This window comes from Hippopotamus amphibius, chromosome 1, assembly GCF_030028045.1.
Source record: "Hippopotamus amphibius kiboko isolate mHipAmp2 chromosome 1, mHipAmp2.hap2, whole genome shotgun sequence".
Lineage (NCBI taxonomy): Eukaryota > Metazoa > Chordata > Mammalia > Artiodactyla > Hippopotamidae > Hippopotamus > Hippopotamus amphibius.
Genome location: NC_080186.1, coordinates 39,666,700 through 39,691,196, shown reverse-complemented (window position 1 = coordinate 39,691,196; position 24,497 = coordinate 39,666,700). Strand labels below are relative to the sequence as shown.

The window sequence follows — 24,497 nt, the reverse complement described above, 5'->3', positions numbered from 1 at the left end:
AGAGCTGGAAGTCCCAGACCTCTCCACTCACTGCCTGTCTCCTCACTGGTCTCTCTGCCTCCAGTTTGCCCCCTCTAGTCCCCCTGTCCTAAAAGCACAGATCGGTTCCAGCCACCCTCTACTTCAAATCTTGCGATGATTCCCCATCACCTAGTACATATGAAGTACAAACACTCCAGCCTGGCCAGAAGCTCCTGCTGCAGGGTTTTTGCCCCAGTCATGCCTAACTGCTAGCAGTCCCCTGCAGGCATCCGCACTCTCCCACCCCTCCACCGTGGCATCTATTCCTTTATTCAACGACGGCTGACTAATCCTTGAAGACCTCTCCCAGGAGTCTTCCCTGAGCCCTGGGGCTGTGTGAGGAGCCTTTCCTCTCTGTGCCCATTTCTCTGTGTTTCTGTCTCTCCTGGCACTCATCATCCGTATTTTAATCACCTCTTTGCAGGTTTGTCCCTGTCTATCCCCCTCTCTAGTCTATGGGCTCTGACAGTTCTACCTCATTCACCCTTCAGTCTCTACCGTCAGGATGGGAACAGTCAGTGAACTCTCCTTAACACAAGTAAGCAGCGATGCCCATGGCTCAGTTTCCCCATTGACTGGAAATAGTCCAGAAGCCTGGGTCTTGCCTCTCGGCCTTCTCTAAGTTTCATTGGCCTCTCCAGAACAGAAGGAATCTGGTTTTAAGGGCTCTTTCAATTCTTATAGTCTAAGGAACTAAGATATGAATCCTTACCCTTCCAGGACCCCTCACCAGGATCCTGTGTGGTCCAAGGAAATAGACGCTAGAGGACTGTTTAAATGGTAAGTCCCAAGGAATTTTGAGGAAGATTATTTTGTTGTTTTGTTTTAAGGCAACTAGTGTCTGCAGAACACCTACTAACGCACGCCGGCGTTGGGAAAAGGGGAGTGATACAAAGTTGTAAATACCAGCTTTCCGGGGTTTCCTTTGAGTGTTGCCTTCCATCCCGTCTGGGACTGCCTGCGCACTCCTGCCCCTCTCATCTCTTGCCGTCCACTCCTCCAGGACCTGTCTGGTCCATCTCCCCACGTGTGCCGCTGCCAGGCCAGCCCGCGTCCGACGCGGAGCGAACTGAAGTTGCCCTTCGGGCCTCGGCCCGCGCGCCCTCTGGCGGCCGCGCGCAGAGGCTGCGGCCCGGCGGGGAGCAGGCGAGGGGAAGGGGGAGGGAGGGAGAGAGGGAGGGGGAGGAGGAGGCGCGGGCAGGGGAGGAGAGGAAAAAGTTGCGCTGGGAAGTTTGGAAAGTTGGGAAGTGGCTGCTGCGGGCTTCGCCTCCCTCCGCGCGTGTGTGAGGGAGCGCGCGAGGGAGCGGGAGAGGAGCGAGCGAGCGCCTGCCATGCCCATCAGACCCCGCCTCGCCGCGCCCGGAGCTCGCCCCGACTCCCTGCGGCCCGGCCCGGCCCGGCCCGGAGCGGCCCCGGCCCCCCGCCCCCGCGCCGGGTCCTCCCCTCCCCCCGCCCCGGCGGCCCCAGCCCCCCGCCCGGCCCGGCTCCGCGCCGCTCTCCCGCCCTCCTCTCTCCCTCCCTCCCGGCCGCGGAGCAGCATGGCGGAGCCCGGGCAGCGGCCGCGCGGCCGCCCGCCGCCCCTCTGAGTCCCGCCCGGGGGCCTCCGGGCGCCCCAGACCGCCCCCCGCCCCCGCCGCGCCCGCCGCCGCACTTGTCCCACCGCGCGCCCCCCGGGGCGCCGCGCACCCCTGGGACCGTTGCGCGCCCCGGGTCCCCAGCATAAGCCCGGGACCCCGCGCGCCCGCCGTCCCGGTACTGCCCCGGGAACCCCGCGCGCCCCTGGACCGCGACGCAGCTCCGGGACCTCCGCGCGCTCTCACAACCCCGGGGCTCCGCCAAGCCGGCTGAGCGCCCCGGTGAGGGGGCCCCGCCCCGCCCCGGAGGATCCCCCTCTTGCAACAGACGGAGCCCCGCCCCAGAGGGACCCCCAGGTCCGGCAGGGACATCCAGCCACGCCCCAGAGGGCTCTCGGCATCCCGCGTCTGGGGCCCCGCGCTCCAGAGGAACCTCCGTGCCCAGCCGGGGGCTGCCCGCCGCGGTGAGGGGGCGCCGCCTAGGAGGGTCCCCCGCGCCCCGCGGGCCCCGGCAGGATGCACGCCGCCCTGGCGGGGACGCTGCTCGCCGCCCTCCTCGCCAGCGCCCGCGCCCGCCCGCAGCCCCCGGACGGAGGACAGTGCCGGCCGCCCGGATCGGTGAGCGAGCGCCCGCCCGGCCACTCTCCCGGCCGCCCGGCCACTGCAGCCCCGCGGGGACGATGGTTTGGGGGTCCTGCCTTCCGCACCCACCTCCGCCCTCCCGCTCCACCTCCGCCAGCCGGGCGCTGCCTCGGGCGCCCTTCCCTGCCTTCTGCCGCCCGGGCTCCAGCTCCGTCCGGGGAGCCGAGTTGCGGCGCTCCCTCTCCAGCGCCTTCTCCGCACGCTGACGCTCTCGGGCTCTCCTCGACTTTCGGTCCTGCTTGGACCTTTCCTCTCTGTGCCCTTTCTTACTTTTATCCTGTCTTTACCCTCTGGTTCCTCTCTCCCCACTTCTGACTCCGTTCCTACCATTCCTAGTCCTTCCCTTCTCTGCCCCTACCTCTCATTCACATGCTCGGACCCCTCGCAGGCTTCCCTCTCTCCTCTTGCCCCCACCCCTGACCTAAGGCAAACTTTCTCCCTGGGGCTGGTTCCCACACCTCTCTCCCTCTCCAGCCCAGGCTCCAGCATCCACTCTCCCCTCTCCCTCTCCAGCCCAGGCTCCAGCACCCACTCTCCCCTCTCCCTCTCCAGCCCAGGCTCCAGCACCCACTCTCCCAAGTGCCCCTATTTCGCAAAAAGGGGGAAGATTCCAGAGGAGAGGAAAAGACAGTGCCAGGACATGCTGGCCTAATATTTCCTTGGGGGTTGAGTAATTACTAGTTCTCCTAATTTTCCTTCTAAACTAAGGAATCCCTTGATTCCCCTCAGCCTCTCTCCCTCAAAGTGTAAACTAATGCATTGAAAATAGAGGCCACAGACCAAGAAAAGGTTGCGTAGGGTCCTCACTGGCAGCCCAGTTAGTTGACCTTGGGCAAGGTGCACCTCCAGCGTTGTGACTTGCGTGGAAACTGGGAGTTCCTCGACAGGCAGGGTGCTCAGAGCTGGTCTCTCTCCAGTGTGCCGTGATCTACAGTTTTTGGTTGTTAGTAAAGTAAGGTACTGTTCCCTTTACCCACCCCGACAGATACTTTTCATTTGTGCTGGAGTCAGGCGTAAAATTGTCATGAGTTGACCAAATGCTTGCAGGTTGCAGATGGCAGTGGACAGTCCAGGGGGTGTTCTGGATGGAAAATGACTTTGCCTGAGAGAAACGATAGCCACTTTCTCATGCCCCTTAACCCCAGGACCTAAACTAGATCCGGAGAAATGACCCATGTCTTCATGCCTCTCCTTCACCTCTACACACACACACACACACACATCCCTCTTCAGAACTTCGGTGATAGCAGAGGATCGGACCAGGTACACCTTTTTAGGGGAGGAGCCTGGAAAGCATGTACATTTCTTGGGACTGATTCTGTGGAATCTTTCCCTCCCAATCCAGGGCCTTGAGACTTTACTTAGCCGGCAGGTTTTAAAGCACTTTCTCATCTGTGGTTTCAGCTGATGGAGCAGAGTAGCTGACACCCCAGACCTGCCCTCCAAAAAGAAAACTGTATCCGCCCTGCTGAATGGGAAGTAGCTGTTTAAATAGGTGTGCTATTTTTAATAGGTGTTCTGCTTTCAAAGTGCTCTTGGCATGTATCTTCTAATGGTTGGATTTAAAAGTTATATGACTTCCTCCTTTCTTGCCAAAAGGTCCCCTCTCCCCACCCTCCACACGAAAATCCACCGGTGAAGGTTTGGCTTGGCCAAGCATGAATATTCTCAGGTGGTGGCAGTCCTTGGCACTCACAGTGAGAGCCAATCATAACGAGAGCTTCCTTCACTGCCTCCCCGCTCTGTGCCTGGCACTGCTCTTAGGGCTTATTTACATAGATTGTGTCTTTTCATTTTCCCAATAATCCCTGAGGTGGCTGCTCTCAGTTCTCATCTTACAGATGGGGAAACTGAGTCTGTGGGAAGTGAGACAGTGTGCTTAAGATCATACAGCTAAGACAGGGCAAAGCCAGGATTTGAATGTGGGTCTTGCAGCTTTCAAAGCCCTTGCTCCTTCCCATGGCCCCCTGTAGGTCTCTGCCTTCCATCCCTACCTCCACCTGCCCCCTCTGTTCTAACCCTGGCTTAATTCTGCTGCCTTCGGCCTCACCGCCTTCCTTTCCCTCTCCCCCTGCAGCAGAGGGACCTGAACTCCTTCCTGTGGACCATTCGGCGCGACCCCCCGGCCTACCTGTTTGGCACCATCCACGTCCCCTACACCCGAGTCTGGGACTTCATCCCGGACAACTCCAAGGCAGCCTTCCAGGCCAGCGCCCGCGTCTACTTTGAGCTGGACCTGACAGACCCCTACACCATCTCGGCACTGGCCAGCTGCCAGCTGCTGCCGCACGGGGAGAACCTGCAGGATGTGCTGCCCCGCGAGCTCTACTGGCGCCTGAAGCGCCACCTGGACTACGTGAAGCTGATGATGCCATCGTGGATGACACCTGCGCAGCGGGGCAAGGGGCTCTATGCCGACTACCTGTTCAACGCCATCGCTGGCAACTGGGAGCGCAAGAGGCCGGTGTGGGTGATGCTCATGGTGAACTCTCTCACGGAGACGGATGTGCGCTCCCGGGGTGTGCCCGTGCTTGACCTCTACCTGGCCCAGCAGGCCGAGAAGATGAAGAAGAGCACCGGGGCCGTGGAGCGCGTGGAGGAGCAGTGCCATCCGCTCAATGGGCTCAACTTCTCCCAGGTAGGCATGTGGCCCCCCGCCCCAGAGCCCGGCAGCCCCCATGCACCTTGGTTCTCTTCTCTGTCTTCCTCTGGCAGCCAGAGCCTTGTCCTTACCCTAAGGGAGAGGCTCTTTGGGGCTGTGGGGCAACTCTTGAGCTGCCTCTGTGGTTGTATGAGGGCAAATGGACATGTGCTGGAATTGGGGGTGAGAGTTCGGGTGTTTGCTTCTATCTCCGTGGTGCTACCTGTTGGGGATACGCGCTCCCCACCTGCTGTGCTCACTCGAGCAGAAAGAATTTCCCTCAGGAGCTTCACAGTGATGAAAAACAAAAAGAGTTGCCAGTTTGTGCCTGACTTTCCCTGAGGCCCCGGCGGTCTCCAGAGCAGGAGGCGTCCTGAGGCTGTTGCGTGGGCGCATCTGGGCAGCTGTGTGTATGCGCGGAGAACGCATAGAGGGAGATGTGCTTCCTGCGGCTGCGGGGGGCGTGTAGGAGAGGTGCAGTGGACCTGGTCTCTAGCGGCCCTGCCTTGCTGTTTGAGGGTAAGTGCTGCCAGGTTTCCCAGGCCTCTGCAAAGCTGCAGGCGACCCTCGGACTGCCTCCCTAGGCGGGGAGAAAGTCAGCAAGGATAGGTTTGGGGTTAATAATTTCAGAGAAATGCGTTCACTTAAAGGTTGACAGTTGTGATTTCTGAACCTCAGGCATGGGGGCAGGGAGAAGGGTGGAGCTTAGGAGGTTTAAAGTCTCTGGCTGCCAGAGACCTGACCCAGCAAAATGTCATTAAAAGCCCCGTCTCCATGGGCAGAGGTCACTCACAACTCACTGGCCCCAAACTCAACTCTGAGGCCCTGGGAACAATGAGTTCACATCTGCGCCTTGAGAACGGGCTGTCAGCCCTGGAATGGGGGCTCCGAATCAGGGCTGGGGGCTCCGAATAGGGGCTGGGGGTTCCTGCAAGTGAGGTGTGGTCCCCAAGACGTACTCCTCCAGTAAGGAGACAGCCCCATAAATTGGCCGGACTAGAAACTCTGCCACTGGAACCAGACCTGCTTGCTGCTCCCGAGATGTTGCAAGCTTCTCACCAGGGGAACAGGGGCAGAAACTGATCCCCCTTCGGAGATCTCAGGCTTTTGTTTTTCCAGGGGAAATGCAATATTGTCCCTGGGGAGGTAAGAAGCCAGATTGATCTGCCGGCCAAATGAAAGGCGGGTTTGTTGGTTCTCCTGCTGGCTCTCCCATAATTGTGGAGTCCTTACCCAGAGGGCCCCAGTGGCAGGAATATTGGGGCAGTTAGTCACGCCCCGCAGGGTTCTGACTACGCCTGCCTCCTTCTCCGTGGGGAAAAATCCTGTGCATTCTCTAGCCCAGCGCTGATGCCTCTGAACGTACCGGCTTTCTCCCTCTGAAGTGACTCTTCCCTTGCCAGCCTCGGGAGCTGATGTTATCTACATCGGGCTCCCCAGAGCTCACCGCCCATCTCATTTTAGAGGCAGGCTTGTGGGAGGCCTCTCTGTTCAGAGGCCTCACGTCTGGCCTCGATATCTTTTTTTAGGCTGGGAAGGTGGGGGATCCACCGTCACTCTCAACACCCTCTTTGTACCAACCACAGAGGAATCCGATCAGAACCAAAGGGAGCACACAGACCTTCTGGTTAAACAGCCCCCGGCTTTACTCTGTCTCTTTTAAAACAACAAAACTATCGTTCTTCGAGGTCTGGAAACAGTGCTGTTCAACCAAAGGACGGCTTTGGTAGGTTGAAAACATTTGCTGCAAAGTGTGTGAGGTTATGTTTTAGGAAAAGTTCCTGAGAGCCATTCTTCGGCCAGCGAGGAGCCCGCTGACAGTCTCCAAAGCCCACGTTTGAAGATCAAACAGACTCAGATCTCTGGTTTCAAAAGTGCACCCACCCATCACCAGCCTGGGCCCGCTCTTAAAATTGTTCCTGGGTCCAGCTCCTTGAGAGGGCTGCAGGAGGCAAGTCCCGAACAAAAGAAAACAGGACTCCTCTCGGTTCCCTAATCTGCACACCCTTCACCACCTGCCAGAGTGCCTGACCCCGCCAATTTGTTCTGTTATCATTTTGGAGCAAGGTGATGAAATCTCTCCTCCAGCCCCATGGGCAGCCGTGGACTAACTGAGGAGGGAGGGATTCCAGAGCCTGGGCAGATGGGGTTGTTAGCGATCCCCAGCCCCAAAGTCAGAAATGCAGCGGCCTTCTCAGTAAAATTGTATGCACGCGTGCACAGTTTGATATGAACATCTGTGATGCATTATTGTACTGAAATATCTGTTAAGTGCATCAGATTTTATTTTTTCTTTCCTCCCAGCATTACTGTTATTGCAAAATATTTGGGGAGGGGGAGCAGTGAGGAAGGAAGGCGGGGGAGAAAAGCTTTAAAAGAGAGCGCCTTTTTGTTCAGACCTGGGATTTTAGTTTTAATTTTAGTATTTCTCAAAATTTTATATTTTCTTCTGGTCAGAAGTACTACGTTTCCCCTTGCTAAATGGAGAAAGAAAGCTACATGGGCTAGAGGAACGACTGAAGAAGTTTCTCCTATCGTCGCACAGCTTGAAAGAGCAGGCTTCTTGGCCCTGGTCTCTGATTTTAATATGAACTGAGGGTAGTAGACCCAGCATCACCGTAAGTTTGCTCTGTAGCCTTGAGCGAGTCACGTCTCCTCTCTGGGCCTTGTTTTTCCCATCTGTGAAATGAGACATCGGGATTAGGTCCTCGTTCAAGCCACTCCAGCCCCGGCATTCCACGCAAGGATTATAATCAACTCCATGTGCGAGGCAGCCTGCAGGAGGCTCCGCACGCTTTTTCATCTTGCTGGAGTCTCACAACCCTGTAACTTTCTGAGGTGGGCACTCAGAAAGGCTGGATGACTTGCCCAAGGTCACGTGGCTAATAAGGAACAGAGTTGGTCTGCCCGATTCTAAAGGAAGGATGCACTCCTCCTGCTTCCCCATACAGACTCTCTAGACTTCCTCCATGTACGTGGTTCGTGTCCTGCTAGTCTTCTTTCAGTTCTTTCTTCTGTTTTCTTTTTTCCTTTAGGGCTTAAGGGCTTAACTTTTTACTTCTTGGAGAGTTTATACTTCTAGAGAAATTATTTCCTTTGGCTTTGTGGCTGGAGCAGGGATGGTAAAGGCAGGCCCTCTAAAGATTTCTCGGATGGGTTACAAACAGCTCGGCATAGAGGGCCGAGAGATGGGAGACTAGCTTCTAGGTTTCAGTCCAAGCTCTGGCTCTAAAGCCAATGACTTGTGTATAACTCTGGTGTTCTTTTTTATCTATCGAATAGGGCAGTAGTGACCCGCCTTTCACAGCTGAACTGGTTTTGTAAGGATGTGGGAAGACACTACCTGTGGGAGGTTGTCGAGAGGGTAAAATAAGATATAAGGCCTGTGCTTGGAAAAGAGTCCGGGAGGCTTCAGGACAAGGAAGAGAGAAGGTTGCATGGGAAGCATCATCGCTGCCCTGTTGGCACCTTCTCCCAGCAGCCCTATCCACTGCCCATGCTTTGCTGAATGAAGTAAAGCTGGAGTAATGGGGGGGTGGCAGCCCCTGCCCTCAGGGAGGGGCCTGGGGATGCCCGAGCCTTGAGTCCAGATCTTGTGACAATCTTGGGACCTGCAGATTTCAATCGGCTCTGCCGGCTGCCTCTGGGGACTGGTAGCAGCTGCCACGAACACACTGGGCTGATTAGGAGACCTCCTTCTCCCTCTAGGGGGCCTCGGTCCCCGCCCCCCCGCCCGACTCAGTACAGTAGAGGCACTGGATGAGGAGACCTCTAAGTTATGTGGTTCTCCAAAGCAAAATAAGGAAACGAGGACACTGCCGTCCTGTACTTGGCTGTGATTTAACTAACATGCCAACGCTATCCATCCAGTGTGTATAGAGCCTGAACACTTGGGCGTGGCTGCCAAGGGTGTCCAAAATGTTTGTAAAATTCTACAGCCCCCACCTCTAGGGAGTAAGAAACCCAAAGTCATTTATTGAACTGTGTCTCTGTACAGATGGCTGTATTAGACCTCGTAAGTACATCATCTCTAATCCTCACAGAGATGCGACAAGGCATATCATTTTACCTCTTTTACAGACAATAAATTAAGGCTTAAAAAGGTTAAATCATTTGGCTGTGATTATATAGCCAGGTTGGACCGACTCAGGATTCAAACTTGAGTGCGTCTGAAGCCAGAGTCCATGTTTTTCAAGATTCTGAGAGCTGATGTAATTTTGTTTTTAGTAATCAAATGGCATTATCTGGTGACATGTGTGTGTATCGGAGTGGAGGGAGATCATCATATCTTGCTAAAAAATAAAATCGAATATAAAAAATGTATAGAAAGAGATCATTGAAAAGTGCTGAAGCTGATTTTCTCCCTGGCTTAGAAGTTGGATCTGATTCTAAAATAGGAGTTCCCAAAGGCATGCCCAGCTTTCCAAGGGGCCGTTGTGAAGACGGCACCCCTAACACATGCTAGGCAGCACAGTTGAATGAGGGGTCTCTTTGGTTATAGTCAGAAGTCCTATATCTACACCAGAGGGGACAGCACATATTATCGGGTGCTCAGTTAGTATTTAGAGAGAGAATGAATGAATGAATGAATGAATGAAGAAAGACGGCACAAGCCACAGTGAAGAGCCCCCTCCTTGAACTTTAACAGTTCCACACCATCCTACAAGAACACAAAGTGGAAATCATGAAGTGGGTAGTTGAATACAAAGTAGGCTCTAGCCCTACCCCGTCCCTACCTTGGCTGTGACTTTGGGCTCGTCCTGGCCCTCTCGGAGCCTGGGTTGCCCGCTCTGTCCCATGATTTCCAGGGCTGGCCCAGTTCTGACTTCTGTGGCGCTCATCATCAGTCCTTGTGTCTTGGAGGCCCTGGGCCACTGTGAGATTTCAGGCATGAGTTCTCTGCAATTGGGAGGGACTGGCAGGCTTGTCTGTGGGGGGCTGCTGCCGATACCTACTTGTCCGGAAGCCTGCTGGTTCCATGGGTGACCTGCTGCCTCTTGCTGCCAGCCTGCAGAGCAGACAGAGCCCCAGCCCATCTTGGCACAGTCTGGTGGACAGCCGCCCAGCCTCGCGGCCTGCCCTTCATCAGGACTCCTCTCCCTCACTGGCTGCCTCCGTCATGCAGCCAGAACACCTGAGTGTCAGCCAGGACAATGCTGGAAACAGACTGGGGAACAGCCTAGATTTTTCCCCTGGAGAGCTCATTGCCAGGCCAGGGAGAGTAGGCGTTATTAGTCCATTCTTACAGCCGTGGAAACTGAGACACGGAGTGCCTGTGCACAGGTCTCCCCTGGGTCCTGTCTCCACATGTCACACGGAGAGCCTGTTCTTGCTTTCTGTTGCTGTCATCCATTCCCATCTTGCAGAACCCACCTCTCACGTCCCATCCTCCAAGAATGGCTATTCCTGAGTCCTACACGCCCCGCCCCCCCGAGCCTCCATGGCAGCTGCAGCAGCACTCGTCCCTACTTGTGGCTTCCCATCAGATCTGTATGCCCTCCACAGAGTGAAGGGGCAGACCCCTCCCATAAGACTGCTGGGCACCCTTAAAGACCTCCGACCGTGCTGAGCCCTCTTCTCCCCGGAAGTCACCCACAGAGTGACAGCCCCTGGGCCAGTGTTGGCGCCAAGCACAGGCTGGCCTAGTCTGCACGTGTAACTCCAGATCCTGGCCTGGGAGCAGGCTGCTTCTGGCCCCACCTCCACGCTGTGCTTCTGCAGCCTGCCACACCCACTGTGGCTCCCACACTGAGCCCTGTGGTTGGGAGCTGCTCAGCAAATATCTGTCACATGGTGTGGAAGTCACTTGGGGGACCCCCTAGCACTGACCCTTAAGCATGAGTACTCTCAGATTCTTTGTGTGCCTGGAGAGCTGTTTGCAAAGAGCCCCTGCCAGCACAACAGGCTCTGTCCTTTTTTTTTTTCTTTTTCCTGACTTGGTTAACTCAGACTTTATCATTTAATATATTATCCCAACATGGCGGGGAAAAACCAAACTCAGGAGCAGATGCACAGAATGGCTTCGGTATCTCCATCAAAGGAGAGTGAGGCCGTAAAGCTAGAGGTGACCAAGAATGTCATGAAATATTCTAGTCTCAGAATCAGAAGTTCACAGCGTGAAGTCTTCCTGATTTACAGAATCTCCGAATCCTGAGCTGGGACTTGTAGGCTGAGGGAATTTAAGAATGGTGAAATCTTAGAACACTAGGCTCAGAGGCATTTTTTGGACTCAAAGAATCTTCACATCGTGAAATCCTAGCCCCTTAGCTTTGAAGACTTTTCAGCTCATACACACAGACTTCTAAAATCTTAGAATTGGAAGGGACCAGTTCTCAAGAATTCCAAGAAGTCCCATCCACAAAACACAGTGATCTCCTTCCCACAACTCACCCAGCCAATTCCAGGCCAAAGAGAGAAATGCCTGAGCGGCAAAGCACTTTGTGACGGAGATAAAAATGGGAGCGTGCCTTTGTTAATAGTTCCCATTTGGACATCTCTCAAAGCCAGGAAGAGGTCGCCTGGTAATGCAGCTTTCCGAGGGAGGAAACTGAAGAATGGGACGAGCCTGCAGCCTGCCAGCCGGGCTGCCGCGTTCTTTCCCCCTTGAGTTTGCTTCTAAATATTATCCACTTCACTCCCTTTTATCTCCCATCACTGGCTCTCTGTCCGCCCACTTAATCCACAGGCAGCCGGTGGCCCAGCCTTCAGTTCTGTTCAGTGGCTGCCAAGCCGTCTGGCCGAGCAGCTCCTCCAGGATCCGCAGGCTTTTAAATCTGCACAGAATATCTGCAACGTTGCCCCAAGCTTGGAAATGCTGTTTCTTGTGCTGGGCCCCCTCCCTCTGCAGGAATTTCCTCCTTTTCTCTTCTATTCCTGAATCCTATGAGATATCCAAGGCTCAGCTCAATGCTATACCTCCTCCAGGAAGTCTTCTCAGAATGCTCCTAAATCTCATCTGCTTGGGAAGACTTGATGCAAAACTTCCTGTGATGACCCAGCCACATCTATTCTTTCCCTCTGTGGAATTTTTTATGGCTTTTTATGATATTCTTTCAGCACTTACATATTTTACATTCTATTATGATTATAATTAAGGCAGTCTTTTCTTTCCTAATCAACCCAGCTTCAAAACCTAGCTCAAAATATGCTCACAATTGATTACAAAATGAGACTGGATGTGTTCCAGTTCTGAAGTTGGGGCCCTGTGGTATATCCTGTGGTTGAGGTGTTGGCAGCTCTGGAGGCTAGCAAGGGGCTGCGTCTTGGCCTCTGTATTCACAGAAAGCCTCAGACTGCTCACCTGAGCCACAGAGACAATTCAGTGCTGTCGCTGGTCCATTTGGTGAGGACTTTGTAACATCTACAGGTCACTGTTGGATTTCTCTCTCTCGCCATCCTAGAACACTTGGTTGTTTTCTCTTCTTCATCTGTCCCTTGCACACAAAGGCCTCTTTTTTTTCTCCTCTATCTGGAGTTCACGTGACCTTCTCCAGGTTCACTCCATCCCCTACTTTATTTTCATTTACAAATGTTTAGTTTTACCCATTACTTGCTACTTTGCTTGGGGCTCCAGTGCTGCTGACCTGTTCTATTCTCTGTCCCTTCCTCTCTCTGTCGCACAATCCATGGTCAGCAATCCATGCATTTGCTTATGCTGTTCCTTCTACCTGAGAGCCCTTCCCAGCTTTTATTGTCTGGCTATAAGGGTTCCTGAAAAGCCTGGACTCTTCAAGCAAATGATCCTTTATATCCAGACATTCATCCATGGTCACCAGATTGGACTGTCCCCTCTGGGCTGATATCACTTGATCGTAACTCAGCAGTTTGAGTTTAGATATGCAATGATGTGATTGGTTTTGAGCATTGTGGTTTTTTTCCTTTTCTTTTTTGATTTTTTTTAAATAGAGGCTTGACATAACATTATATTAGTTCGAGACTGAGAGAGAGCTAGCTCTCTGGTGGTGGGCACTAATCCCATCATGAGGACCTCTTCATGACCTCTTGTAAACCTAACTCCCTCATAAAGTTTCCATCTCCAAATAGTATCAGGATGGAGTTTGGGGCTTCAATATATGGATGGAGTGGCACAAACATGCAGTCCCTAACAGTGGGTTAGTTGTACTGGGGCTGCTCTGAATGCTTGGCTCCCCTTGAAAAGATCCAGAAGGTCGTCAGACTTGGCCCACACAAGTCAGGGCCCTGGGACCATCTCTGGGTGATGGCCTAGGTCCTGTGCAGTGTCTCTTTAGTGGCACCTGCTGCTAGCCTGTGCCCCTCCTATGACTAGGCAAGGTGGTTTCCCTGGGGGAACCTTCAGGCTTTCAGATCAGTCCCTGACCGCCATCCGTCTCCCCGGTAGGCAGTGTGTATATTCTCCTGCCCTGAGTGCTGAGACCCTGTCATCTTTTATTCTTGGGATTCTCCCTTTTCTCCCCACCCGGTCAGGAAGAGCAGGGGAAAGCACTCAATTTTACTTCTCACTGGCTCTTACTTTGTGAGCCTATTTCTCTGCATAAAACTTCCTCCCTACCTCCCTCATTCTGAGGAACATCCTGGTGTGATTTAACCTTCAGAACCAAGAATTAGTCTTTATTGACACAGCGTAGCACAGACTCAGCTCAGAAGCCCCTTAGGACACCTCCGGGCACTGGCCCCGGACACGCTGGTGCTCCTTCAGGGTCCAGCATCATTGCGCTCGTTGGGCATGCAGGTCACTGGAGGCTGGCTGCAAAACCTTCCTGCACCTTCGTTTCCCATCTGTTAATTTCATCTGATTGCTGTGAGGATTAACTGATTCGAGTGCCAGACACACATAGTTATTATTGCATTTTTAAATTAGCATCATCATGTAATTTTTCAAGAAATGCTTTTCGGTTCCCTCTGTGTGCCAGATACTGGGATTTGTGCTGGAGATAGAAAAGTGGGCAAAGACGATGATGCTCTTCTCTGGTCCTCCCTTCCGGGGTGGGGAGGGGAAGGAGCAGAAATGCCTTGCACTGCTGGGGAGGTAGGGGGCAGGGGGTGGCCGTGGCAGGTAACGCGCGGTGTGTTGTGGGAGCACGGAAGATGCGGGCTTCCCAGTCCTGTCTACCTCCGCCCCAGCCCGGGTCAGCGCGCTGCTCCGAGCGCGGTCTGCTTTCCTCCCGCCGCCTCAATGGACGGGATTCCGAGAGCGAAAGTGCACGTTTCCTAGAAGCGCGGAGGCCCCGCCTGCCCCCTCAGCCAGCCTTGGCGACTGCACAGGCGACACCGGCGAGCCACGCCCGCTTCCCCTGCCCAGCCCTGCCCTGGGAAGCCAAAGTACAAAGATAAAAGGTCAGGCCTTTCCCACTTCCTCTTCTGTTGAAAGGACTTACCTGCTTCCTCCCTGTGAAGGTTCTGTAAGGTTTCCTGACCAGTTTCATCTCCTGGGGACTTAGGCGGTTTGTAATTTAAGCCTCGGGCCCCATTTGAAACCCCTTTGCAGAAAGGAAGATGTGGGCGGGGAAAGCCTTTCGGATATCTCTCCGGCTCATCTTTTAGCCCTAGTTCCTATGGTTTCCCTTTCTTGAACTGCTCTGCTTTGAGTTTGAGGAGAGACAAAAAGCCTAATGGGCAATGATAATTCCAACCATTTATATCTGGGTTTGCAGTTTCCTTAGTCTTTCACATGCGGTATCGCTAGCTAGCTCTTCCTCCTGACCCCCCAGGAGGACACCACAAGAAGGGAGCTAGACCAGTTTCCTGCCCGCCCCCACCACACACACAGCCCCCCTGGGAGAACCGCAGGTGGGTGGCTGTAGAGTCTGCTGGATAATAGGGTATTTTTGAGCTCCAGACCCTCTGTTGGGGCTGAGATGTGGCTTGAAGAGCTACGGCTGGGCGGTGAATGGGTGAACTGAGTCATGTTGGGCCCTCAGTGACAGTAATGCAACCGTCACTGTGCTTGACCTTGACTGGCATGTTTAGTTGACCCAGCACTACATAACCCCCATGCCAAGGTCTGCTTGGTGGTCTTGCAAGTGGTTTTTATATTATTCTGCTCCCATCAGTATAGTTTTGTGGAGAGGGTGGCGAGAAAGGAATGCAGGATTCTTGATGGAGACCTTGCAGGTTGAACAGGACCAGAGCCCATGGAGATGGGAGTGGAAAAGACCTTTCCAGGAGGAAGGAGACTGTTAGGCAAAAGTGCTGGGATGCGAAATGCAGAAGGTTGCAAAGAAAAGTCTTTCTACCGCTCCCTCCATTGACTGTACTCTCTCCTTTTCCTCTCCAGTTCCCAAGACAGCCATTGTTATTTAGTGCCTATTATGTGCTGGGCCTCAGGTTTATCACAGTAAATTCCTAAAATAATCCTGAAAGGTAAGTATTATTTTGCCCGTTTTTGGAAATTGAGACTACGTACTTTGTGCAAAATGATGGAGCCAGGATTTCTGCTTAGATATTTTGATACTTTAAGAAAAAGACTGGACTGGAGGTGGAACTCCAGGTTCCCCACTCGGGCTGGATGACTGAGGGTCTGTTTCCACATCTGAAAAACTGGGGCTCATAATAGCATTCACTTCCTGGGGTGCCGTGAGGAGTCAGTGAGGTAATGCCTGTCAACCACATAGCCGCCTGCCTGGCACACACTCAGAGGTAATGAATGTTAATTGTGGTGGTTTAAGTTGTGGTCATTTTAATTATGTTATTGGTCCATTTTCACACCGTGTCTTGAGGTGAAGCCCATCCATAGGGAAGGTGGTTCTTGATCCTCTAGTCTCTCATGCACAGAACATCATGCAGAGCAGGGGAGGGGGTTGGCCTGATTGGAACCATGCAGCCCAACCACCCGGACCATCGTTATTTTTTTCTGACCATCTGGCCATACTCATTCTAGTTCAGCTTCCGTACAATCTCCCACTGCTCCCTGGAGTGCAGACACATCCAAAGGAGGGAAAGAAAGGTTAGGCTGAAGACCCCCATGCCAGAATCAGCTCTGCCGTGGGAGGTGACCTGCGGCGATTCCCTCTCTGTTGCACAGGTGAGTGGGATGTTAATAGCAGTGACTCAGAGTGATGAGGAGAATTGGGGATAAAGCCTGGCAAGGGTTTCAGTAGCCCTGGAGTGCACCGTGCTGTTTGTGGGTACTCAGTGTGTGAGTGTCGTTCCTCTTCTCTTTCTCCCAAAGAGAAATACCCTGTACACATTTAGTGAATTGAATTAGTTATTATGAAACTGTTCACTCATCCATTCCTTCCTTCAACTGTTTACCAAGCACTACGGGGAGGTATGCTGTACCAGGCTTAGTTGCAGGTCATGAATATGGGGCTGGTAAGGAAGGGAGGGGTTGAAGAGACCCCAGAGAGAGGTGCTTCACAGCAGAGTGCCAGGAATGGGTCTGAGTCTTTTATATACACTGCCCCACTGCATCCTCACCACAGTCTCTCAGGTACGTACTATTATTTAACCCCGTTTTACAGGTGAGGCAACTGAGGCACAGATAGGTTATTTCATTTACCTGAGGTCACACAGCCAATGAGGGGAGGATCCAGAATTCAAACCCAAGAAATCTGGCCGCAGAGCCTGTGCTCCCACCCTCCCTGAATCTATGAAAAGGGACTGAAATCTGATAGTGGAGGGGGCAAATAGGAGGAATAGCTCTTCTTCTGGGACTGGAAGCATGAAAGAGTGGGAGCGACAAGGAGTTAATAGACTTCTGATGTTCCCTCCTGAGGAAGGCTGACACTTTGGGAGGGAGAGAGTGAGGTGGTCTACTGGCCAGGACCTATGGTGAGGAAGGGGTGTGAGGAGGGAGGCAGGGGTTGAGAGCAGGAGCTGACCTTGGCAGGTGAAGGAATGACACGGCGGGCTGAGGGCCCAGCAGAAGTGGAGGTTGTGAGTTTGTAATGGCACCAGTCTGGACAGCTGGGATGCTTCTTTGTGTAGCTCTCTAGGGTGGGCGCAGGAGTAGGGAAGTGTGACAGAGGGCCACTCCCAAACCCCCAGTCTGAGGAGTCCCTGCTGGAGAGGGTAGCGATTGCCACCTGCCTCTTGTGGTTGAGCACTGACCCTGAGCCCCCGCCCCATGGTGACCGGGGCTGTGCAGGCCCTTGGGTCCTCTGGAGGCCCTACAGGTGCTACCAAGATGGATGAGACTGCATCCTTGCTGTCCAGGAGTTTTCTTTGCTGGTGAAGATGCTCCTTGTATACAGTAGACCTCTCCTCCTTATGAGTACCTGGTGGGCTGGGTACTCATACCTGCACTCATACTATACTTGGCAGTACCGTGCCACCTGAGCTCAGTATTGGAGGACAAACGGGTGTTCCCAGGGTTCAGGAGGAGCACCAGTGTGGGGGCTGGGGCTGATGATGGTGTTGATTCAGACTGAGGGACCGTCCTTACGATCCTACTTACTCATGGAGAGTGCTTGCTGGAGGAACAGGAGACCAGGGAACTGGCCAGAGAGGGTCATGGGCCACATGGTGGAGGGCTCATAAGCCACGTTAAGACGCGTGGGCTCGATCCTGGGTGCCCCGGGGGGCATTGTTCCCCACTCCCGTGTCCTGTAACTCACCCATTGGTCAAGCTGGAGCACCTCCCCGAGGCTTGCTTGGAAATTCTCAAGCCCCTTAGCTTGAGGAAGGAGGTGCCATGTGAAGGTCTTTTCCCTCATCAGATCCAGGATGCTCTCACTGCTGGGCCAGAGGAAAAGGACTCTCAGCGTCTGGAACAGGAACGCGGGTGTGTTTTCCCTTAGAAACTAGATCATAAAAGTGGTCTGGTGGCTGAATGAGACCAGCCGTAGTTAAAGATCAGCTTTTTGTGAGGGAGCTGATCCCTGATCACCATTTCTAAAACAGCTACCATGGGATGACATGGCCTTGCATTCTGTGTAGCCCATTTGATGGCGGATTTGGGGGGATTCCGCCTGTTAGAAGTGGGAGTGGGGTGAGGCACATGGTTCCGGGATGCTCGCCAAGCGCAGCTGGGGGATGGGAGAATCTGCAGCTCGTAAATGGCCCATAAATTGTGAGAGCACTGGATCAGGAGTCCAGCAGAATGAGCCCGGGCAGGTCCCCCCGGCTGAGCCCTCTCCATGGGTGTGAGTACTTGGTAAACCATAAACAGCACCTTACTGCTGCACAGCCACTGTCTCAGCTGGCTCTGACCCCACTGGAAAAGGGCATTTTTTATTTTATTGTCTTTTATGTGTTTACATGTCTGTCTCCTCCATAGACTGAAGTTCTTTGAGGGCAGGAACCTCATTTAATGACCTGCGTCTGAGTTAGGCCTGGCTCCACGTACACACTCAGGGATGTTGGGGGTGGCTGTAAAATTACCAGCTGTATCTACACATCATCGCCTGAGTATCCAAGTGGAAAAAAGAAAGTCCCCAACTGCCCCCTCTTTGTTCCCAGGTTTCCAGATGTTTGGTTCCAGGAGGTCAGACATCTAGGCAGCGGCCTGTGTGTCCCGTTGCAGCACCTAGGTGTTCGACTTTGGTGGCTGTGCCCACTGAGCCCCTCTCACCCGCGGACTCTGACCGTCCCAGGTGGGGCCGTGGTTTCCCGCTGAGGCTTCATTTCCACGGGGGCCTAAGGGCTCCTCCTGGGATCAAAGGCGTCTTCCCAGCCCTCCCCCCACCTCCTTCCTCACGCTTCTGTGTTTTTTCCAGGACACGGATCAGAGCTTCTGTTTGCTGGTCATTCCGTGATCCTCATACAATATAAATGAAAGCTGCTAAAACCGATAAATTCAAACCATGTGTGGGCACTGGGGAAGCACAGGGACGTCAGAGGGCCGCAGTGTGAGGTGGCGTCAGCTCTGACGGCACCCGAGCTGATTTGTATATGAGAAAAGTAAATATCCCAAGTGGTAAACAGCCCTGGGTCTCTCATCATCGCTGGGATTCAAAGACATTTAATAGGAACACATGCTCTCTGTCTCTTGTAAACAAAGCGAGATTCTCTCTGCATGCTGACCTAAATTCTGCATTTTCGTCTTTGGGAAAGCCAGCCAGTCATTCTAGTCGGGAGACCGCAGGCAGTCTGGGCTGTTGGGTTGGGTCGCCTTCTGCCTGGCTTTGGCAGCTGCCCTAGCACTTTGGCTTTGCAGAGGGCTACCTTTTCATCTCTCTTTGGCCTTAGAGCAAATGGGTTGGGTAGCCATTCTCACCCTCGTCTTGTTGAGGAACATGAAGCCCAGAGATGTAAACGTAAATCAACTTGCCCAAGATTGCACATCAGGTCTGGCTGAGCCAGGACACCCCTTCTCTCCTCCCTGAGGACCCTCTAGCTCTCCATCCTTTCTCATGAATGGTACTTCTGTTCTTCCTCACTCAGAATCCCAGTGACATCCTCATCAACTCCTCCCTTGTTTCCTCTCCCTTCCTGGAACCTGACCCTCCTCTGGCTCCCTGCTTCTTCTGCTTTTTTTTTTTTTTTTTTTAATTTTATTATTTTTTAAAATTCAGGCCATTCTTGGTTCAGGAAACTGACCCGGGGAAGGAACCAGACAGTCACAGGTTGGGGGTTCTGGTTTCCTCACCTGTCAACTGTGTGGCTTCCGACAAGTTCCCCACAGTTGTCAGTTTTCACGTCTGTAAAATGGGGATAAGAACACCTACCCTCTTAGATGACTGTGAGGATGAAATGGAGCTCCCATGTGTGGAAATGCTCAGCCTGCTCCATCCCACCTTCCTTCAACTCTGGACTCTTCAAGTGGCCCCCTAACTTAGAAAGGTATTGAGCCTTAAAATTGCATACAGCTAAATATACCATGGACACATCCACAAGTGAGTACATGTAAAACTGGTGAAGTCTGAATCACGTCAGTAGATTGTGTCAATGTCACATTCCTGGTTTTGAAATTAAATTCCAGTTATGTGAGGTGTCACCATAGGGGAAGCTGGGTGAAGGGTATTGTTTCTCACAACTGCATGTAAATCTACAATTATCTCAAAATAGAAAGTTTAATGAAAAAAAATGAATTAACCTTGCTAATACATTCATTCTTCTGTGCCTGTTGCAGGCCAGGTACTGCTCCAGGTACTAGACATGTGTCGGTGGACATGAAAGAAAAAAAATCCCCCCTCACACCTCCTTCAGGCCTTTGCTCAAAGGTGGTTTCCCTGTGACACCCTATTTAAGATTGCAAATCACTCCCTTGAGCTCCCTGTCCTTCTTCCCTGCTTTTTTCCTCTGTAATACTTGTCATCAATTGGCATTCTATATATTTCACTTATTTTGTTTACTCTAGAATGTCAGCTCCATGAGAGTAGAGAATTCTGTCCATGTTATCTGTATCCTTGGCACCTAGAACATGCCTGGCATGTAGTAGGCCCTCAGCTAAAGTTTGTTGAATGACCGAGAGGTGACAGATAAGAAACAAGTCAGGATGGGATAAGTGCTCAAGGCAAAGAAAGCAGAGAAGAACCTGGTGAGATGGTGGAGGAAATGTCATTTTGATCATGTATTTTTCTGCACATCTTGCAGGTCTCCCTGTTGTGTGAGGGGTAAAGTCCTGGCTTCTTAGATTGTTACCTACTCATTAATTCATTCTTCTTTTTACTCATTTACCAGATTTTTTTTTTTTTTTGGTCCATTACTATGTGCAGGGCCCTCTAGAGCAGGCTGAGAGTAGGCAGAAAAGGATCTTGCCCCCAGGAGGCCTACAGATGGGAAGAAGAGATGGGGCAGGAAGGTAAACCACACATGACAAGGGAGAAAGAAGCTGGTGTGAGCCAAGCAGACGTGCTGGGGGAGGGGCAGGGCTCACTGTGGTTAAGGTGCTTGGGGAAGGCTCCGTGGAGGAGGTGCTGATTCCTGGCCTTAAAAGTCTGGGAGGATCTCCAGGCCTTTTCTGGTCCAGCCCCAGCTCAGGGAACCTCTTCCAAGGCTCCCAGGGGCCCCAGCACCTCTAATCATGCTGCTCCCTGTAGCTGGTTCTGGATGCCTCGGCTCTGCTGATGCTGCAGCCACTGCTGCCTCTTTCCTTCCCTTTGTCTCTAAATCCTCCTTCCCCTTCCAGATCCAGCTTGGCTCTTCCTGCAGGAAGGCTTCCTTGATTGCCCTAGTTCCCACTATCTGTTGTCTCTGAACATCTGTGCCATTTGTAATCTGTATCGCATCGTTTGACCTCTTAGGAGAGAGGGGACCAGCTTCACTGTGGGTGCGACTTGACCCTCCATCTGGGGCGGGAGCTGGCTACTAAGCTGAACTTTGGCTTAGGTACACAGTAGATCCTCAACAGTGCTTGTGGCTGGATGGACTTGAGAGCACTGGAAAAATGTGGTTCATCTTCAAAGAAGGCAGGATTTGTTGTTCTAGTCATTGACCTAAACTCTCCTCATTTTGAACCACTGGAAGTCCAGTTAGGAGAGGGCTGAAGTCTGCCTTTATAGTGTTTCTGAGTGTGTTGTTAACAAACTAATGCTGTAAACAGAGCAGCCCCAGTACTTAACAGACTCCAGTAATTTGCGCTTTCTGGGCAGAAGGAGCAGCAGATGCCAAACACTGAGGCCTGTTTAAGAAGCAGAAAGGATGTCCTGATCAGAGCCCTGTGTGCACTGGACAGTGTCAGGAGATGGAGCAGAAAGGAGGTGGGGTGAGATTCTCATGAGACCTACAGATCACAGGAAGGCATTTGGATTTTATTCCAGCCACGGAAGCCATTGGTTTGAAGCAGGGGAGATCAGATTTGCTTTTATATATAAACGATGGCTTTGGGTGTGGTGTGCAGAATGGGCTGTCTTGGAGCCAAGAGCGGAGGAAGTGGGAGACCAGCGTAGATGATGGTGGCTTGGATCTGGGGGGAGCAGGTGGAGGTGGGTTTGGCTCCGTTTTGGAGGTGGAGTCGAGAGTGCATCTGTTGAGTCGCTTGTGGAGAGATCAAGAAACTGGTGCATGCTTGCACACTTTGGTCCCTGCTGGTGCCGTTAACTGAAATTAGGGGAGGCTGAGGAGGACCACGTTAAGGAGGTAAAAGTGCAAATACTCTGGTGCGTTAGAGTAGCTCCCCCAGAATCCCAGCTGTTAGCATCGTTGTTAGCGGCACCTTTGGGTTACACCACATACCTGGAGGGACTGGGATGCTTCTGTTTGCTGATTCAGTCACCCTCTTTCTCCTCGGCAGTCCCTACTACTGAGGGGCGAGTGCAAAGGGCAGATGTCCCTGGCAGGCGATCTGGATGTGGAGGGCAGATCAGTTACCAAGGGGTTTGACTGCCCACCACTCCCTGCTGGGCCTGTGCCAGGCACTGAGCAGGACGCCTTCCTGCCTCTCCGTGTGCCCAGCCCATGGGAAGTTATTTTTTCCTATTCCTGCTGCCACTAAGTAAGCATATGTTGGTTTGTGTTGAATTATGTCCAGTCAAGTCAGTCAACAAGTATTGATTCAACACCAGTTACTATATGGTGCTGTCTCAGGCATGGGCCCCGGTCCCTGCCTCGGTGGGAAGATAAGACATAAATGCAATAAAGGGATTGAGTGTGGGTAGCATATTCGGCAAAAAGTGTACCACCATCCATGTACAGGAGAGAAAGCTCAAGTCTCCAAGGGTGCCTGGAGGTATCAGGGAGGGCTCCCTGGAGGAAATGGAAACAGCTGTAAATTGAAAGGGCATTGAGGGGATTGGCCCACAAGGCCAGGGTTTCTGTTAGGGAATTGGAGGTAGAAAAGGTTGGAGAGGTAAAATTATGGCCCATCTACCAGGTGGGGGTCAGAATAGGTGCTGAAAACTATTTGTTGGATGGGCGAGTGATTGGAAAGTAGGTGGATAACACTGCCTGGAGGGCCTCTGATGGGAGGATGAAGGAGTCCATTGTCTCCTATGGGCCGTGGGGAGCCACTGTCTAAGAAAACTGGAAGGAACCAGATCCTGAAGAAAGACTTTTGAATTTCTAGCCAGTATTTAATTGTTTATAATAACAATGATACTGCTAATAATAACAATAATTTTTATAACTACTTAATTAGCGTTATTTTTACCGGAAAGGCACTGTTAGTTACGTGCTTGGCCCTGTCTGTGTGTGATTAGAGGTTATTGACTGAGACCAAGAGGGGTTTTTTTATCTAGAGGTTTTGTTGTTTTCTTTCCTCATCGGTCTCTGCTGAAAGTCCATCTCACGGTTGGCTCTTTAATCTGGTTGTGTTCCATGAGATACCACAAAAGCACAATCTTCCACAAGGTAAATATGCCAAATCCTTATTATAACATTTAATCACTTAGGGAGGTTTCGCTCTGGGGTGGGGGTGGAGGGGTGGTGGGAATGGAAAGAGAAGTCCAGATTGCTTTGATTAACTGCATTTTTCTTTCTGGGTGAATGGGAAGGCTTTGGTGGAAATCTCAGTCTTAGAGGCTGTTTCCAGGGGAGAGTGAGAAAAGTGATTGAGGAGGTTCCGGAGCCTTGGTCAGCAGAAGGGATGGAACACCGATCGTGGCTCTGGTGCTGGGCTGGTGCTGTCGGGACGCAGGAAGAGGGCACCTGTCTTCCCATCAGGAGGTAGCGTCTGTGGCGAGGGTGGGGGTTTGGGCTGGGCAGGCCTACCTGGCACAAGGTGGACCTCAATAAATTCTCGTTGATTGGATGAGCCTTAAACCACACGGTAGTTAATTGTTTTAAGGATTCAGACGGATGAGAGATCACTTCCAACAAGACTCACTAGCCCAGGCATGATGGAAGAAGTGATGTCTGATACAGGCTTTTCTCTATTTGTAACTGCAAAGCCGACCAGCTTCCCACAGTTTTCTCATGTATTTCGAGCTCGTTTCTTTCCACTTTGTGGATGAAGGAGCCACACTCAGAGGGCTAAGAGTTTCATTCACACCACCAGGAGAGTAAGCGCGGGCCTCCTTATTCACCAGTCTGGCTCAGGGTCCGGGTGGTACACTTACACACAGTAGGGTCCTGGGGCGTGTGCATTGAATTAGTAAAATCTTCTGGGAACGTACTGTGTTGGAGGGCTTCAGAAAGTAGGATGTGTAGCCATGATGCAAACCCAGACCTCCCATTTCCAAAGCCTGATTGCTTTCACCATACTGCCCAGTTTCATTAGGCAGATACCGTGTGTTAGATTGTTGTTCAGAAATATGCACTCTCAGCCTCCCCTTTCTGCCAGCCTCCAGTGATGCAGGATTGGGCCATGTGACTTGCTTTGGTGTGTTGGGCAGAATGTACTTCCTGGCTCCTTGACTTTGGGCTCTGTCATGTGACTTGCTTTGGCCAATGAGACATTAGCAGACTTGAAGCGAGCAGGACCTTAAAGTGCTTGCTTAGTGGGGCTCTCATGCATCTGTCACCACCATGAGAAGAGAGTCCCCGTGTGGCTGCTGGCCCCTTGACTTGGATCCCACAGTGAACACAGGTTCACAGACCTGAACCCAGCCTGCAATGAAGAGCCAAGCCCAGATGGACACACAACTTTCCCTCAACCCAGATCAGCCACCCCCTAGCTGATCCACAGTGAAAAAAAGGGATTGTTGCTTTCAGCCACAGAGCCTTGGGGTGGTGTGTAACACAGCAGTAGCTGACATGTACAGATGAGAAGGGCATCCCAGGCAGGAGCTGGCCCATAACATAGGTAATGGAGGGAAAGAGGGAGTAAGGGGTAGGAGGTGAGGCTGGGAGTAGAGGTTCCAACTAAATCTCAGGTCTTG

The 24,497-nt window shown here is 52.5% G+C and overlaps 1 protein-coding gene across 1 annotated transcript in view; it reads left to right on the top strand.

Moving 5' to 3' along the window:
• The first annotated feature begins 2,027 nt into the window (after positions 1 to 2,027).
• The window catches only part of TRABD2B (TraB domain containing 2B), a 209,606-nt gene continuing 187,136 nt past the window's right edge, over positions 2,028 to 24,497 (top strand). The window contains exons 1-2 of the mRNA XM_057747975.1: positions 2,028 to 2,213; positions 4,315 to 4,875. Of these exons, the coding sequence (XP_057603958.1) occupies positions 2,112 to 2,213; positions 4,315 to 4,875 (663 nt within the window). The 5' untranslated portion in view covers positions 2,028 to 2,111. The remainder of the gene's footprint in view (positions 2,214 to 4,314; positions 4,876 to 24,497) is intronic.